The sequence below is a fragment of the Nycticebus coucang genome, chromosome 10 (assembly GCF_027406575.1).
Source record: "Nycticebus coucang isolate mNycCou1 chromosome 10, mNycCou1.pri, whole genome shotgun sequence".
NCBI classification, from domain to species: domain Eukaryota; kingdom Metazoa; phylum Chordata; class Mammalia; order Primates; family Lorisidae; genus Nycticebus; species Nycticebus coucang.
Window position 1 is genome coordinate 37,675,169 of NC_069789.1, and position 15,514 is coordinate 37,690,682.

The 15,514-nt window shown below is 35.1% G+C and overlaps 1 protein-coding gene across 1 annotated transcript in view; it reads left to right on the forward strand.

Moving 5' to 3' along the window:
• The window catches only part of AIDA (axin interactor, dorsalization associated), a 48,786-nt gene that overhangs the window by 5,096 nt on the left and 28,176 nt on the right, over positions 1–15,514 (forward strand). The window contains exons 2-4 of the mRNA XM_053608154.1: positions 2,016–2,085; positions 9,373–9,426; positions 9,815–9,869. Of these exons, the coding sequence (XP_053464129.1) occupies positions 2,016–2,085; positions 9,373–9,426; positions 9,815–9,869 (179 nt within the window). The remainder of the gene's footprint in view (positions 1–2,015; positions 2,086–9,372; positions 9,427–9,814; positions 9,870–15,514) is intronic.

Below are 15,514 nucleotides of genomic sequence, written 5' to 3' on the forward strand. Positions count from 1 at the left end.
TGTCTCTGCAATGGGCTTGGCAGAAGCTAGCAATTGCTACCCTTTATGTTCCTGTTGAATAGCATATAGTATGCTTGGGATTTTTGTTTTCAAATTGTTTGCTAGGTTTTTTTCCCCTGAAGATTTTTTAATTGAGATAAATATCACATAACATGATACTCACTATTTTAAAGTGTACAAGTCAGCAGTTTTTGGTATATTCACAGTGTTGTACAACCATTTCCACTTTCTGAACATCTCATTCACTCCCAAAAGAAACCCATACCTGGTATCAGTCACTTCCAGTTTCATCATGTCCTGGCACCTACTAGTCTGCTTTTTCTCTCTGCAGATTTAATAATTCTGGACATTTCATGTAAATGGAATCATATCATATGTAATCTTTTACATCTGGCTGATTTTGTTTAGTGTAATGTTCTTTAGGTTCATTTCTGTAGCATGTTATCAGTACTCCATTCTTCTTTATTACTGAATAGTATTCCACTGAATGGAAGTATTGCATTTTGTTTATCCATTGGTTCGTGGACATTTTGGTTATTTATTTTCACTTTTTGGCTGTTATGAATAATGCTGCTGTGAACATGTGTGTACAGGATTTTTAGGTATATACCTAGCATTTTGGAATTGCTGGGTGTTATGGTAACTCTTTATTCAGTTTTTTGAGGAGCTGCCAAATTGTTTTCCGCAGTGGCTGGCACCATTTTTTATTCCCACCAGCAACATTTGAAGGTTCCAATTTTTCACAACGTTGCTAACACCTATTATTGTCTTTCTCTGTTCTTTGTAAGTTATATCTGTCCTAGTGGGTGTGAAGCGTATCCTCTGGTTTTGTTTTTTGTTTGTTTGTTTGTTTTTGAGACAAAGTCTCAAGCTGTTGCCCTGGGTAGAGTGTTGTGGCGGTTCCAAACTGCTAGGTATATACCTCAAAATCTTGTACACAAATGTTCACAGAAGCATTATTCATAACAGCCAAAGAGTGAAAATAAATAACCAAAATGTCCAAGAACTGATGGTTAAACAAAATGCATAGCTGACAGCAACCTCCAACTCTTGGGCTCAAGTGATCCTCTTGCCTCAGTTTTTCTATTTTTAGTAGAGATAGGGTCTTGCTTTTTTGCTCAGGCTGGTCTCGAATTTATGAACTCAAGCTATCCACCCACCTCAGCCTCCCGAAGTGGTAGGATTACAGGTGTGAGCCACCTCACCCAGCCCCCACAGTGGTTGTGATTTGCATTTTCCTAAAGGGTAATGAGGTTGAACATTTTTTCATATGCTTATTGTACATTTTTATATCTTCTTCAGAGAAATGTCTGTTCAAATCTTTTGCTCAAAATTGGTTAATTGTTCAGTTATAAGTGTCAATCCTTTGGGTTGTGCTTTCTCAGAAATAGGTTCAGATCCTCATTGTTGAGCTTGTACTAGTAATATAGAGCCATCCTTAAAAACTTACCCAAGGTCTATCTCTTATTTTGAGCCTGATGATAATTAGACAAACATGGATTTCTATTTCTGATTGGTGGAGAATTTTATTTTCATGAAAGCAGGTTTTCAAATGTATGTTTTGATAAAGTATTACCATTGTCATTGCTTTAGTTCAAGTTTGGACTAATTTTATCAGCAAATTGATAGACTGATAAAGTATCTCTGTTTGGTCCTATCATTGGTGCTCACTGGCAATGTTTAAGCAGAATCAGTACAACTACTTACTGGCTTGTTATAGAAGAAATTCATGCATACTAAAGAAAGTTGGATTAGATGCCCTTTGAGATTCTTTCTAGCTCTAAGATTCTGGTTTTACTGCCTAGAGCTGAATTTTGTCCCAGGGAAATGTTTTAAAAAGTAATCTTACTTTCATTATCATTGTATAAAGAATTTGATTCTAAAGGTAATGTAGAGTATACTTTGAAAACAAAGTATTACTGTACTTTACTGTCTGTGAAATGATTTAAATTGTTTCACCTCTCGCATTGTTTGCTTTCCTTCAGTTCTAAAGGATATGTATTTTGTTCTTACAGATTAGCAAGACATCTACAAAAAGAGGCCCAGTCTCAACACAATAATTCTGAATTTACAGAAGAACAAAAGGTACCATAAAATAATCTCTGGATATATTGCATTCCAAATGAAAAGGATTCCATCTTTCTAGTCCATTGAGCAAAAAAAAAAAACTAAAACCAAAACTGTTATACTTAAGTATTATAAAAAGAATGTAACTGATTATGCTTTCCCTAACATGAAGTAATCATTTAGAGGGTACCTTATGACTTATCACTTAATGAATTTCTTTACTCAGCCATTTAGGCATTGTTTAACTTTAGTGGAGACCATCTGTGCTTTGGTTGAAGAGTAGGGGAACTCAGAAATAAACTTGGGAAATAGAAGGATTGTGAGTAATTGCATTCCACCTGACCACTTATTTAACTCTGAACTTTCACAGCTCCTTATCCACTGCATTTCAAAAGCAAGATGAAACCAAGAGGAAAAAAACCAAAATACCTGCTGCTGAAAAAAATTAGTTAAAGTTAAGAATTTGGTATAAAAATCTATCAGCTAAATAAATGCATGTGGTTGCAAAAATCCCAGCACCGTTTACTAACTAAAGATTCTTTTTCCCAGTGCAGGCTTTTGTTTGATTTATCAAAGGTCAGATGGCAGAATGAAGCTGATTTCATCTCTAGATTTTCTATTCTGTTCCATAGATCTGTCTCTATTTTTGTGCCAGTACCATGCTATTTTGGTCACTATTGACTTGTAGCATAACCTAAAGTCTGATAAAGTGATGCCTCCAGATTTATTTTTATTTCTTAGAATTGGGTTGGCTACTTAGGGTTCTTTCTGGTTACATATTAAATGAAGAACTATTTTTTCAAGATCTGCAAAGTATGACATTGGTGGTTTTTTGTTTTGTTTTGTTGAGACAGAGTCTCACTATGTCACCCTTGGTAGAGTGCTGTGGCATCACAGGTCACAGCAACCTCAAACTCTTGGGCTTAAGTGATTCTCTTGTCTCAGCCTCCCAAGTGTCTGGGACTATCGGTGCTTGCCACAATGTCTGGCTATTTTTTGTTGCATTTGTTTAGCTGGCCCGGGCCAGGTTTGAACCTGCCATCTTCCGTGTATGTGGCTAGTGCTGTAACCACTGTGCTACGGGCACCAAGCCATGACATTGGTGTTTTAATGGGGATTGCATTAAATCTGTATATCGCTTTGGATAGTGTGGGTATGTAAGCAATGTTAAGTCTACCAGCCATGAACATGGTATGTTCTCCCTTGTTAATGTCTTCTACAATTTCTTTTCTTAGGGTTTCATAGTACTGTCTATGAAGATCTTCCAAATCCTTTTTTAGGTATATTCTCAGGTATTGTACCAAACCTTCAAATAAGAGCACATTCCTATATTGCAGAACTTATTCCAAAACATTGAGAAGGAAGGAATCTGCCCCAGCTCCTTCTATGAAGCAAATATTACCCTGAAACCGAAACTAGGAAAGGACCCAACAATAAAAGAAAACTATAGACCAATATCATTATTGATATAAAAGTACTCAAAAAAATCCTAGCAAACAAAATACAGGCTACCTGTTCAAAAAATTATATATCATGATCAGGTGGGCTTAATCCCAGGGATGCTTCAACACATAAATAGGAGCAAGAACAAAGACCATATGATCCTCTCAGTAGATGCAGAGAAAGCATTCTACAGTACCCTTTTCTGATAAGAACACTTAAGAAAATAGTCATAGACGGTTCATTTCTTAAACTGATAGGAGCCATCTACGACAAATCCATAGCCAACATCATGCTGAATGGACTAAAACTGAAAACATTAGCACTTAGAACTGCAACCGGATAAGGATGTCCAGTCTCTGTTCAACATAGTACTGAGAGTCCTTGCCAATGCAGTCAGGCAAGAGAAGGATATCAAGGGTATCAAATGGGGAGAGAGGAGGTCAGACTTTTACTCTTTGCTGATGATATGATCTTATACTTAGAAAACCCCAGGGTCTCAACTGTAAGACTCTTGGAAGTGATCAAAAAATACAGTAATGTCTTGGAATATAAAATCAATGTCCATAAATAAGTAATCTTAATATACATCAACTGTCAAGCTGAAAATCAAATTAGAGGCATAATTCTCTTTATAGTAGTTTGAAAGAAAATGACCCCATATTTCTTAATCACCTATTTGCCTTAAGTTACTAATAAGCTTTATTTTCAACATCTTTTGTTTAGGTATAGGACTCATGGGTCACATGATCTCAAAGTGATTTGACCTTTTAAAACATCAAAATTATGAAAAAAAATACTTTCAAGAAATGAACCTTTTCATATGATAATTAGACTAATAAGTAAAAATTTAACTCTTTTATTATAATTTTCTTTAACTTTCTAAAGCTTGAAGCTATGATGCTATTTATTCTTTAATTTGTAGCAGTTCCTTAGTAGCCAAATGACTGCTATTTTTTTTTTTAGTTTATCTTTGGTTACAAAGACCCATGGATCTTTCATCCCAAAAGGACTAGGAAGCAGCATGACCTAGAGAAGACAGCAGAGATCTGAAGTCAAGAGTCTTATATTCTGGCTCTGGGCCTTAATTTTCTTACGTCTGAAATTTGGGGTGGGAGAACCTAAATGATCTTAAAAGGTATCCCTAAATCTTAAGACTTCTATATTTTGTACCTCTTCCTTTTTGGGATGCCTGGTTCCTAATGTATTTATTCTTCATAATACCTGCCTAGGAGGCATTTGTGGCTCCCAGTTGTATCTAGAGACCTTGTGCCTGCCTGCCTATTCCTTGGGCTTAGAGAAGGATCCCAAAATTATTCTGTATTATGTTATGAATATAAAGCAAGCTGTAGCATTTAAAAATTTGTCTTTAAAAAGGCAAGTGAAACATTCACAATGCGTCAAAAAACCTCATATTGACATGTAGGCCTTATTTGAATGTGACATAAGGAAAAATTTATTAGAGGCTCCAAGTTAATTAAGATTAGAAAAGAAAGCCCTTTCAGGTATGTTCTAGGGAACACTGATTCTCAGAAATTAATAGATATTATTTGAATAGAAACTTTGTGACTTCTTGGGGCCTGTAGTATGTTAATATATATGTCAAATATATCAAAGATTGTGGATTTTAAAATTTATTTGCTTTTGGAAGTCTCCCTTCTCCCTTTATAGGACATTTCATTGAGTCTAGTGTTCTGAAACATTATTAGAAATTTTGATATAAAGTTTTGGATCTATAAAACTTATTAAATGCCAAACCTGGCACATAAGCAAAAGGAAAAAAAAAAAAACTTCATTGTATTTTGGAGAATGTTTCTTACATTGGTCCAAGCAAAACTTTTTTATGTTTTCTATTTTGAATTGTATTCTTTATACTTTTACTATTTTCAGTATTTTTGTAGCAGTGGCAAATTTTGGAATCATGCCAACTATTCAATGGTTTATGAGACTTTGAGAGAAGATCTTTTTTTAAGGCAATCATATATCTAAAATATTTCCTTTATGAAGATTTTCACTGTCTACTGAACAGTGAGTTCTCAGAAATATTTGATGTATAAATGCTTTTTTTAGATCTTAAGTTACTGATATTTATTCACAATTATTATTTTAAAATCATAATTTTTTAGGTAAATCCTAATTTTTGAGGGAATAACATACACAGATTTTCACAATGTTTATTTTAAATCTAAAGAACTCTAAAGCAGAATTACTGATTTCTAATGTTAAATGAAGATAAACATTATGAAAACTGCATATATACTTTCTTAATGTTTTCAAGGATTTCTGGTATAAAATAAGAAAGTTTGTGCTTCTTATTTGATCCTCCCTCATGACTAGTTCACTTAGCTTTCATTTCAGTTCTCAATAGTTTTGTGATTGTAACAACCGGGTATAGTAGCCAACAAATAACTGCCAAGAGCTTTCATTCCGTTGAATTCCGTACTTTGGTGTAGTAAATTTTCTCATGTAAGTTTCTGGACAGAATAGAACATCCTGTCTCATGATGCTTAAGAAAGTTTTTCCCTGTTTTGAGTCAGATTTGGTGGTAATGAGATTTCCAGCACTATAAGCTTGTTTTATATTTTATAGGGTTCCCTTACTCCCCCAACTTGCCTATCTTCTCTCCACCCTGCCCAGCTAGACAGTAGATGACTGGCTGTTTAAAAAGTTAAGTCTAAGGTGGCCCCGGTGGCTCAACGAGTAGAGCACTGGCCCCATATTCTGGGGGTGGCAGGTTCAAGCCGGGCCCTGGACAAAACTGCAAAAAAAAAAAAAGTTAAGTCTAGATTGAGACTATACTACTTTATGTGTATTTTTTAAACCTATTTTCCGTACATAAATTGAATACATTTCAAAGAGCTAAAATTAATTTAGCTCTTTAATTATCCATTTTTATTTCATCTTTCCCTTTCACTGATCTTTTGAGCTATCAATTTTTCTAGCAATGACAAAATAGCCAATATTCTTCAAATGAAAGTATTTTTTATTTCTATACCATGTTAGGTATGACCAATTAATTTGAATGAAGTGCTTATAATTCAAGTGTATCTACTATTAAACTTCACTCACCTTCAATGCTTAGTGTTATTGTACACTAATAGTCAATACTGTACTCTGGAACATGTGAATTTGTGTTTCTTAACAAGTCATTTTTTGGAACCATTTATTTTTAAGAAAGGTGAAACAATTCCAGCAGCAAGAACCTGATTTTGACACTGGTAAATGCTATGTGTTTTAACAGTTAATGCTGTTAAACAGCTGAAATGATAGTGTTTCCCTCCTTTTAATACTGAGGTTGGGTGTGGTCCCTTAAAATAGTTATGAATAATGCCTATTGGTATTTTGCCATAGTTCAGTAGATTTCTGTATAAAAACCTATTGCTTCTGCTTAACTTGAAGAAATGTTTAAATTTAAAATAGTTTATTTGTGGACTCACAGTTGTTAAACTACAGCATTTTACCTTACATGTTAAAAGTATGAAATCAAATGGATTTTATGGTAAAGAAAAAAAAGACGTTAATATTGTAAAAAATTACTCATTGATACATATCAATATAGACAAAATCATTTTTAAAAGAACACAAACAGTTACAGCCAAATAATATTAATACATATAAGTGTACTGCTTTGCTAGATACTATATGGCTATATTTTAAAGAAGGCATTGATGTCTAGGGCAAATTACTTAACTTCTCTGCTTCAATTTTCCTACCTATAAAATGATAGTATCTGATGCAGGATTATCAGTGAGGAGTAAATGTTAATGTTTATAAATCACTTAGCAGAGCCTATCACTTAGTAAGTACTCAGTAGTTATCAGCTATTGCTATTACTCTTATTATTATATTTATGTTTAAAATGTGTTTACTAGTTTTGTCAGAGTTGGGTGGTATATGTAAACAAAATGATTAGGAATATTAGATTTTATATGGAAAAAACTATTGCTGGTTACAATACAGTAGTTATTGGAGAGAGTGAATAAATCTGCCACGAGTTTCTTGAATGCTTTTGCAGTTACTATGTATAAATGTTATTTTCTAACATAATCTCTAAATGTAAATTTTCAGAATAAAAATGGACATTTTCTAAATTCGTATATTGGGATTAAAAGTAATTTTTTTTTTTTTTTTTGTAGAGACAGAGTCTCACTTTATGGCCCTCGGTAGAGTGCCGTGGCTTCACACAGCTCACAGCAACCTCCAACTCCTGGGCTTAAGCGATTCTCTTGCCTCAGCCTCCCGAGTAGCTGGGACTACAGGCGCCCGCCACAACGCCCGGCTATTTTTTGGTTGCAGTTTGGCCAGGGCTGGGTTTGAACCCGTCACCCTCGGTATATGGGGCCGGCGCCTTACCGACTGAGCCACAGGCACCGCCCCGGGATTAAAAGTAATTTTTATAGATTATAGAGATAGTATTGTTACTTGTTCCTCAGCTTCGAGTCATATCTTGCTCAGTAGTGGTTTATTTTGTGAGTTGCTCTATCAGTTTCTTATTGTAGATACAATAATTGTATAGTGCCCACTAGTGTAAGATGTAGGTGCCAGGACCACACTTGTCATTGCTCTTCTTTGCTTTTCATTTGCCTTCCAGAGAACATTGACAAAAGAGAAAACCATCAAATCCAATTTACTAACTTTCGTGAATCATCAATATATTTAGAAAAATAATTTTTTTTCTAGAATATTTCATTGTGCAGGCACTGAAAATGTGCATAAATATTTCACTTTTATAATGTGGATTTATTTCTAATAAAAACTTTTTTGAAAAGACTTAACAAGTTTTAATGTGTATAATTCAGCTGCCTGCTCTACTGGTGGTTTCTTATATTTGAATCTCCTTTTCCTTTCTACTCTAGTTATTCATATTTGTGTTCTGATTACTGTTTTCTTGGATAGTTGAAATAACCTGCTTGATTTTGCTTTTAGTCTTTCTGCTTCCTTGTTTTGCTCTATGTATGATTTTGTCACAACCATCTTACAGGGTAGATCTGATAGAGATACCTATTCAGAAAACTTCTGTGTAACTGAGTACTAAAGTGCATAGATTTCTCAGCTAGTCTTGAAGGTCCATTTCACAATGACTTCCCCCTTCTCCCAGCTTTTCAAATCTATCTCCCCCTGATTTCAGTTTGGACCTTTAGACGGTAGAACCATGACGTTCCCTAGCTCTTTAACTTTGGAAATCTTCCTAGTCATTGGGGCTTGATTCCTAGTATAGATCTTGTTCTGTTTCTTCAGTACATGTAATGGCTTACTTTGCTAAAGCTTACAATAATCAAGTGTCTTTACTTTATATTTTAATGATTTTGTATGTGTTTTATTTCAGATAACAGAACACGAGTCTATTAAACCTATCCATTTTATAGCTCATTATATAAAACAGATCTGTCTGTAAAACAGATCTGACTATAAAATGTGCCATTGTTCATCACAAATATTGATTTTGCTTAGTGTTGTCTTTGTATAATTAAACAAGTTAGAGTTGGACTTAAGTCAAAAGTAAATGATACCATTATGCTAACTTTCACATATTTTTAGGTTCTTCTAGTAAACTTCAGGCATTATGGAGAAGAAAAGGGAGGGAAGATGTTAGGAAGACCTTTTCTTTGCCCTTTAAATCATATCTAAAGCTGTCACCAAATTATTTGTACATTAGGTAAGAAAAGAACATATACTCATCTTCCTTCCCTTAGCACAGCCCTTTGCCTCCTGTTTCTCGTCTCTAAAGTCTGCAAGATACTAGAAAGAAATAAAAGTTAACTTATTTAAAGGAATTATAGAGCTCATCAATAAAAAATTACCATGTTTTTGACAACTAACAGTTATAAAGAGTTTGATGTTTACAGTTTCTTTTTTTTCCTACAGAAAACCATAGGCAAAATTGCAACATGCTTGGAATTACGAAGTGCAGCTTTACAGGTAAATAGGCTTTCTTCCCCTCTTTTTAATACTAGAAAAATAAATTATTCTGAATCAGTCTGATAGAACATTAGATATTTATGCCCAAAGTAGTATTATTTCAGAAGAGTTTTATAACAATGGGAATTCATCTGTTAAACTCATACATAAAAAATTTAGCTCATGTTTTATAAACTGCAAAATAAAAGATGATTTCTTTTTTTTCTGTTACCTTTGGCCCAAATATTCCCAGAATGCAAAAATAAACAAAAACTAGTTTGGGATTTTTCATTTTCTACCTTCAAGGCAAGAAACAGATACTTGTGAATGTTGGTTCTTGCCACATAAGACTCAGTGTGCAATGAAATCTTTGTAATAAAAAGATGTAATATGTTTATTTTAAATTTAGTCTACACAGTCCCAAGAAGAATTTAAACTGGAGGACCTGAAGAAGCTAGAACCAAGTAAGTTTTCTTTTATGTTTTTTAATGATACTCCTTTAGAAAAATGTTTAATTTTCTGTAGATATTAAGATTATCAGCCGGGCGTTGTGGCAGGCGCCTGTAGTCCCAGCTACTCGGGAGGCTGAGGCAGGAGAATTGCCTAAACCCAGGAGTTGGAGGTTGCTGTGAGCCGTGTGACGCCACGGCACTCTACCGAGGGCGATAAAGTGAAACTCTGTCTCTATAAAAAAAAAAAAAATCCTTTCAAAAAGATTATCATAGATGTTAATTTGATTTATTTGTTACTATCTAGTGCTAGGTGACTTTTGATGCTTTTATAATTCCTATAATGTTTGTAGTAATTATTGTTTGTATTCTCATTATAAAATATATTAGATTATACCTTGTCTCAATAGGCGTTAGCCTTTATTTTGTCTTAATCACTTCAGTAAGACTATAATTACTTTGGTACCACTTATAGTAGTGTCTAGTAAAGAATATAAGCTGTAGTAATTGATGCTCATTTATACTACATGTCATTGAAAACTTCAGTCCACTTGTTGGAGCTGATCTACAAAATATTTCCATATTGTCTCCATTTTTCTTTCCCTTCTTTAAAATTTATTGAAGTAAACAATTCCTTCAAATGTTTTGGTAGTTAAGATTATGCCGAAGGAAGCTTTTTGCTGGTTCAAAAGCATGTTATTTTAGGAGAAATGTTTATAATATGGGCAAATGCTCAAGAGTTGAAGTAAGACTAAATGAATGCAAGTCAGTATTCTCATCTTTCATTGAAAAAAGATTGTACTAGCCGGGTGTTGTGGTGGGCGCCTGTAGTCCCAGCTACTCGGGAGGCTGAGGCAAGAGAATCGCGTAAGCCCAACAGTTAGAGGTTTCTGTGAGCCGTGTGATGCCACGGCACTCTATCCGAGGGCGGTACAGTGAGACTCTGTCTCTACAAAAAAAAAAAAGATTGTACATCTTAGCATTTTTATGCAATCAGGAATAGTAGGTTTTATTTATCCATCTAAGTCAAATTCTTAAGTTGGGAATCATAGTATTTTAAAGGAGTAAAGGAGTCCTAGAAGTCATGTGGTTGTGTTCTTTACTTGGTAGTTGAAGAAAGAGATGAAGTAAGTGATTTGTCCTGTTTCACATCAACTCTTAGTAGCTGAGCAGGGCCTAAATCTCTGGACATGTCAGACTAGTTCTATCCTCACTAGTGTAGTCCTTCTGATGTTTCCATGCCTCAGGTGAGAAAATCTGTCTCATAAGAACTGAAGAAAATATTCATATGAAGTCTACAAACTGCCAATTTCTAATTCTTTTATAGCAAGTCCAACAAAGACATGTATTATACAAGTAGTGAAATGTGATTGTAATTGCAAGTCTAGGACAAGAAAAGAGTTCTCAGAGTCTGTACCAAAAGGGATCTGGCTCGGCGTCTGTAGCTCAGCAGCTAGGGCTCTGGCCATGTATACCGAGACTGGCGGGTTCAAAGCCAGCCTGGGCCTGCCAAACAACAGTAACAACTACAACAAAAAAATAGCCAGGCATTGTGGCGTGTGCCTGTAGTCCCAGCTGCTTGGGAGGCTGAGGAAGAGAATCGCTTGAGCCCAAGAGTTTAAGGTTGCTGTGAGCTGTGATGCCATGGCACTCTACTGAGGGCGACATAGTGAGACTATGTCTCGGAAAAAAAAAGTGGGGGGGATCTTGTTTCTATTGTTTGAGTTGGTAGAGAAAAGTAACCAAGAAAATGGGAATACATCGTAGATTTGTTTGTGACTCTGGTAGCTTTTCCACAATTGTTAGGTGATCATATTTCATCTCTTAGAACACTATCCTTCTGAGAATGGCAAAAATTATGATGAACCATGTCATTTTAATAGTTTTAGTTACTTTATATAATTCATAAGCTTTTTGTTATAAGCCATAATTTTATATTCAGAATAGTTCTTATGTATACACAGTATATACAAGGATGCCAATAAAATTATGTAAAATTTCTCACAAATTTTTATTTTTAACTACTGCATTTTTATACCTAGAATTTTGTTTTGATTCTTCTTAAAGCATTAACAAATACATTTTATAAGATTACTTTTAGTAACTTTGTTAAGATATAATTCAAATACCATGCAGTTCACCTATTTGAAGTGTATAGTGGTTTTAGTATATTGACAGAGTTGTGAAACCACCACCACAGTCAATTTTTAGGACATTTTTATCACCCCTAAAAGAAACCCTGTACACATTAGCAGTCACCACTTCTCCCTATCTCAGCCCACCCCCTTCACTTCCAGCCTTAGGCAACCACTAAATTACTGTCTATAAATTTGCCTATTATGGACACTTCAGATAAATGGAATCATTTTATATGGTCTTTCATGACTAGCTATACATACGATTAATTTGAGAAAAGTACATTGATGACTTTGAATAAAAGATTACAACTACAGTTAACATGTCTCTGTTATATAATGGCTCTAAAGAAAATTATCACTCTTTAGTGTAAGACTCTTAAAGATACATAGGGTGACTTATAAAGATTGCAAACTTCATCCTCTTCCTATAAACATGCTCGATCTTCCCTCCTGCTGCCTCATAAGCTCTTTCATTGGTAATAATGGTGACCAATTTTTACACTAGCAGATGAATGCCCAACACTTGAATAAATCCTCTTAACTGCATTTTGCTAATGACAACACTGATACTTGCCCATGACTTTTCTGCTTGTAAATGCCAGGGTTCACTTAGACCAGCCTGTATTTCTTTCACTATATTGTTAATAGTTAGTAATGGTGCTTTACCACCATCAATTCTAAATGTCATAGTTCTCGAGTTCAAAAATCAGTCTAAAATCTGCATTGATCTGTTCCTTGAGGGTTTAGGGTTCGGGTTTTGTTTTTTTTTAAGATTTGGGAGGGGAATGGAAAGGAAAGGGAGTATTATTGGGATTCATATGCTTTTCATTTGTACTTCTTACTTGATACTTTTTAGTTGGTTTTAATTTGCTATGGCTTCTTAAAGAAACATAAATGTGTATACTGTATCTCAGAATAAATTCTATAACTCTGAATTTATCAGAGTTAGGCACTTGCCATGAGTTAATTTTTTATTGGAATTAAACATTTTCTACAAATTGGTATTTGATTGTTTCAGCTTAAGTGTTCTTTGTCAAGCTGGCCTAGTCAGGCTTGACCTTAAGCCTCTTCTAAGGAAAATTAATGAATGTAAGTTCAATATATTGAACTAGGCTGGTTTATTTTGTTAACTTACATGTATTCTTTCCTTCAAAGTTTTTCTAAATCTCTTAAAAATCCTATTTGAAATTCATATGAAAACTAAAACTGTGAAAGTACATTTGATTTTCTTATATTAATCCTCAATAATATACTATTTCTTTCTGATGAAACGTATCTCCCACCACCACCCTGTAAAATTTCCTGCTATTAATTCATCCCTCCAGGTCCCATGGATGTCCTGCCTTCCCCCGAAAGCTTTCTCTGTTCCCCCTAGCTATATTGAACTCTACTTCCTGTTCTTTGTAGAAATACTTTTTATATCCATTACTGGAGTCTTCCTTGTATTATTTTCACTTATGTTGGTTTCACTCCTCAAAGAAGTTATGTATAACCTTTGGATATTTTCCCCAGGGAGCCTAATTCAGTGCTTTGTATATAGTATGAACTTGGCAAATTTTTGATAAGTTGAATAGAGTTAAATGTCCTCAGGGATTCTTCTCTCATAATTTATTTATTTATTATTATATTTATTATTTTAGACAGAGTCTCACTGTGTCGCCCTTGGTAGAGTGCTGTGGTGTCACAGCTCACAGCAACCTCAAACTCTTGGGCTTAAGCAATTCTCTTGCCTCAGCCTCCCAAGTAGCTTGGGACTACAGGCACCTGCCACAATGCCAGGCTATTTTTTGGTTGTATTTGGCCTAGGCTGGATTCCAACCCATCAGCTCCAGTGTATGTGGCTGGCACCTAGCCACTGAGCTACAGGCGCTAAGCCTTCTCTCATAATTTAAAAGTAATCTTTCAGATGGGAAGCACTTGACCATTTTGTCTACCACAAAAATGAAACAAGTCAGTCACAAGGACACACTTTGATATTTGTTATATATGTCACTTGTAGGTATAAATAAACTTCAGGAGGGTGGCAGGGCCATGGTCTGTGAGACCTGGCTGGGAATGCTGAGTTTTTAATAGCTGAGCACATCACAGATGTCTGCCATTCAGTGGTCCTAAGCATCTGAGTTTACCTGAGTGAGCCAGTGGGTCCCCAGCCCATCATATACTTCATTATTTAATACCGTATGTGCAATGACAAACTCACTTCTCCTCTTCTGCAATCCTCCTGGAAGTATCATCACTAGTGTTGGAGGAAAGAAAACCCTATGTAAAGTTTAAGGTAGCACCCCATTTTAAAAGAAAATTAGATTCCCTGTATTCTACAGTTGGTAAAACCTAACCTGCAGTTCCAGAAATTGAGAGAGTATGGGCGACACCTGTGGCTAAGTCGGTAAGGTGCCGGCCCCATATACCGAGGGTGGCGGGTTCAAACCTGGCCCTGGCCAAACTGCAACAAAAAAATAGCTGGGTGTTGTGGCGGGCGCCTGTAGTCCCAGCTACTTGGGAGGCTGAGGCAAGAGAATGGCTAAGCCCAGGAGTTGGAGGTTGCTTTGAGCTGTGTGATGCCATGGCACTCTACCGAGGGCCATAAAGTGAAACTCTGTCTCTACAAAAAAAAAGAAATTGAGAGAGTATTTCTTTCTTTCCCAAATTATTCATATAAATTGAAGATCTGATATGCTCTACACTTGTGAAAATAAAGGAATGAGAGGCTATTCTGCCAAAGCAAACATTTCCTTTCAAAGCATTGATACCTAAGAAAAGAAAATGCTATTTAATTCTTTTGCACTATACATGGAAGATATTCTTAATAACTGATACAGATTTCAACTTTTTTACTGATGTTTCATACATACTAACAGTTGTTTTTTTCCCCTATTTTGTTATTAAAACATCATTTCTGTGTTTTTGTTTCTGATATAAATGATACATTGTCTTTTTTGTCACCCACTGCCCCATTCTTAGTATCTGGCACAATAATATGTATGTGATTAATTGATATTTATTGAATTGAATTAATAGTTTACTCATCAAGATCAATCATGTACCAAGTTTAGAAAAGATATTTTTATAATGTAAAAAAATAGTGCTTCTAAGTGAGATCAGAAATACTAAGATTCTAGTCAGCAACATGGGACAATGGAAAAAGCAGGTTGCCATATAATAAGGTAGGCTTACGCTTGTGTGGGACTTTACATTTCCCCATGTAATTTCATATATGTCATTTGATTTTGATTCTCTCAACAGTCTGTAAAGGAAGTGGTATTCCTATTTCAGAATTGAGAAAACTGAGATTCATAGTAGCTATGTGACTATTCAAATCATGGGCATAATTATAGAGCTAGGATTTGATTTCAAACCTTCTAACCTTATCTTTTGCCACTTCCCCTCAGCTTATCACACTGTAGCTGTACAGTCCATTCTGTTCTTTGAACACGCCTAACTAGTTCCTGCCTCGGAGCCTTTGTTTTGCTCTAGCTTGTTCTCTAATCATACTTGGAAAGAAGCCCTTCTGCTTGGCCACTT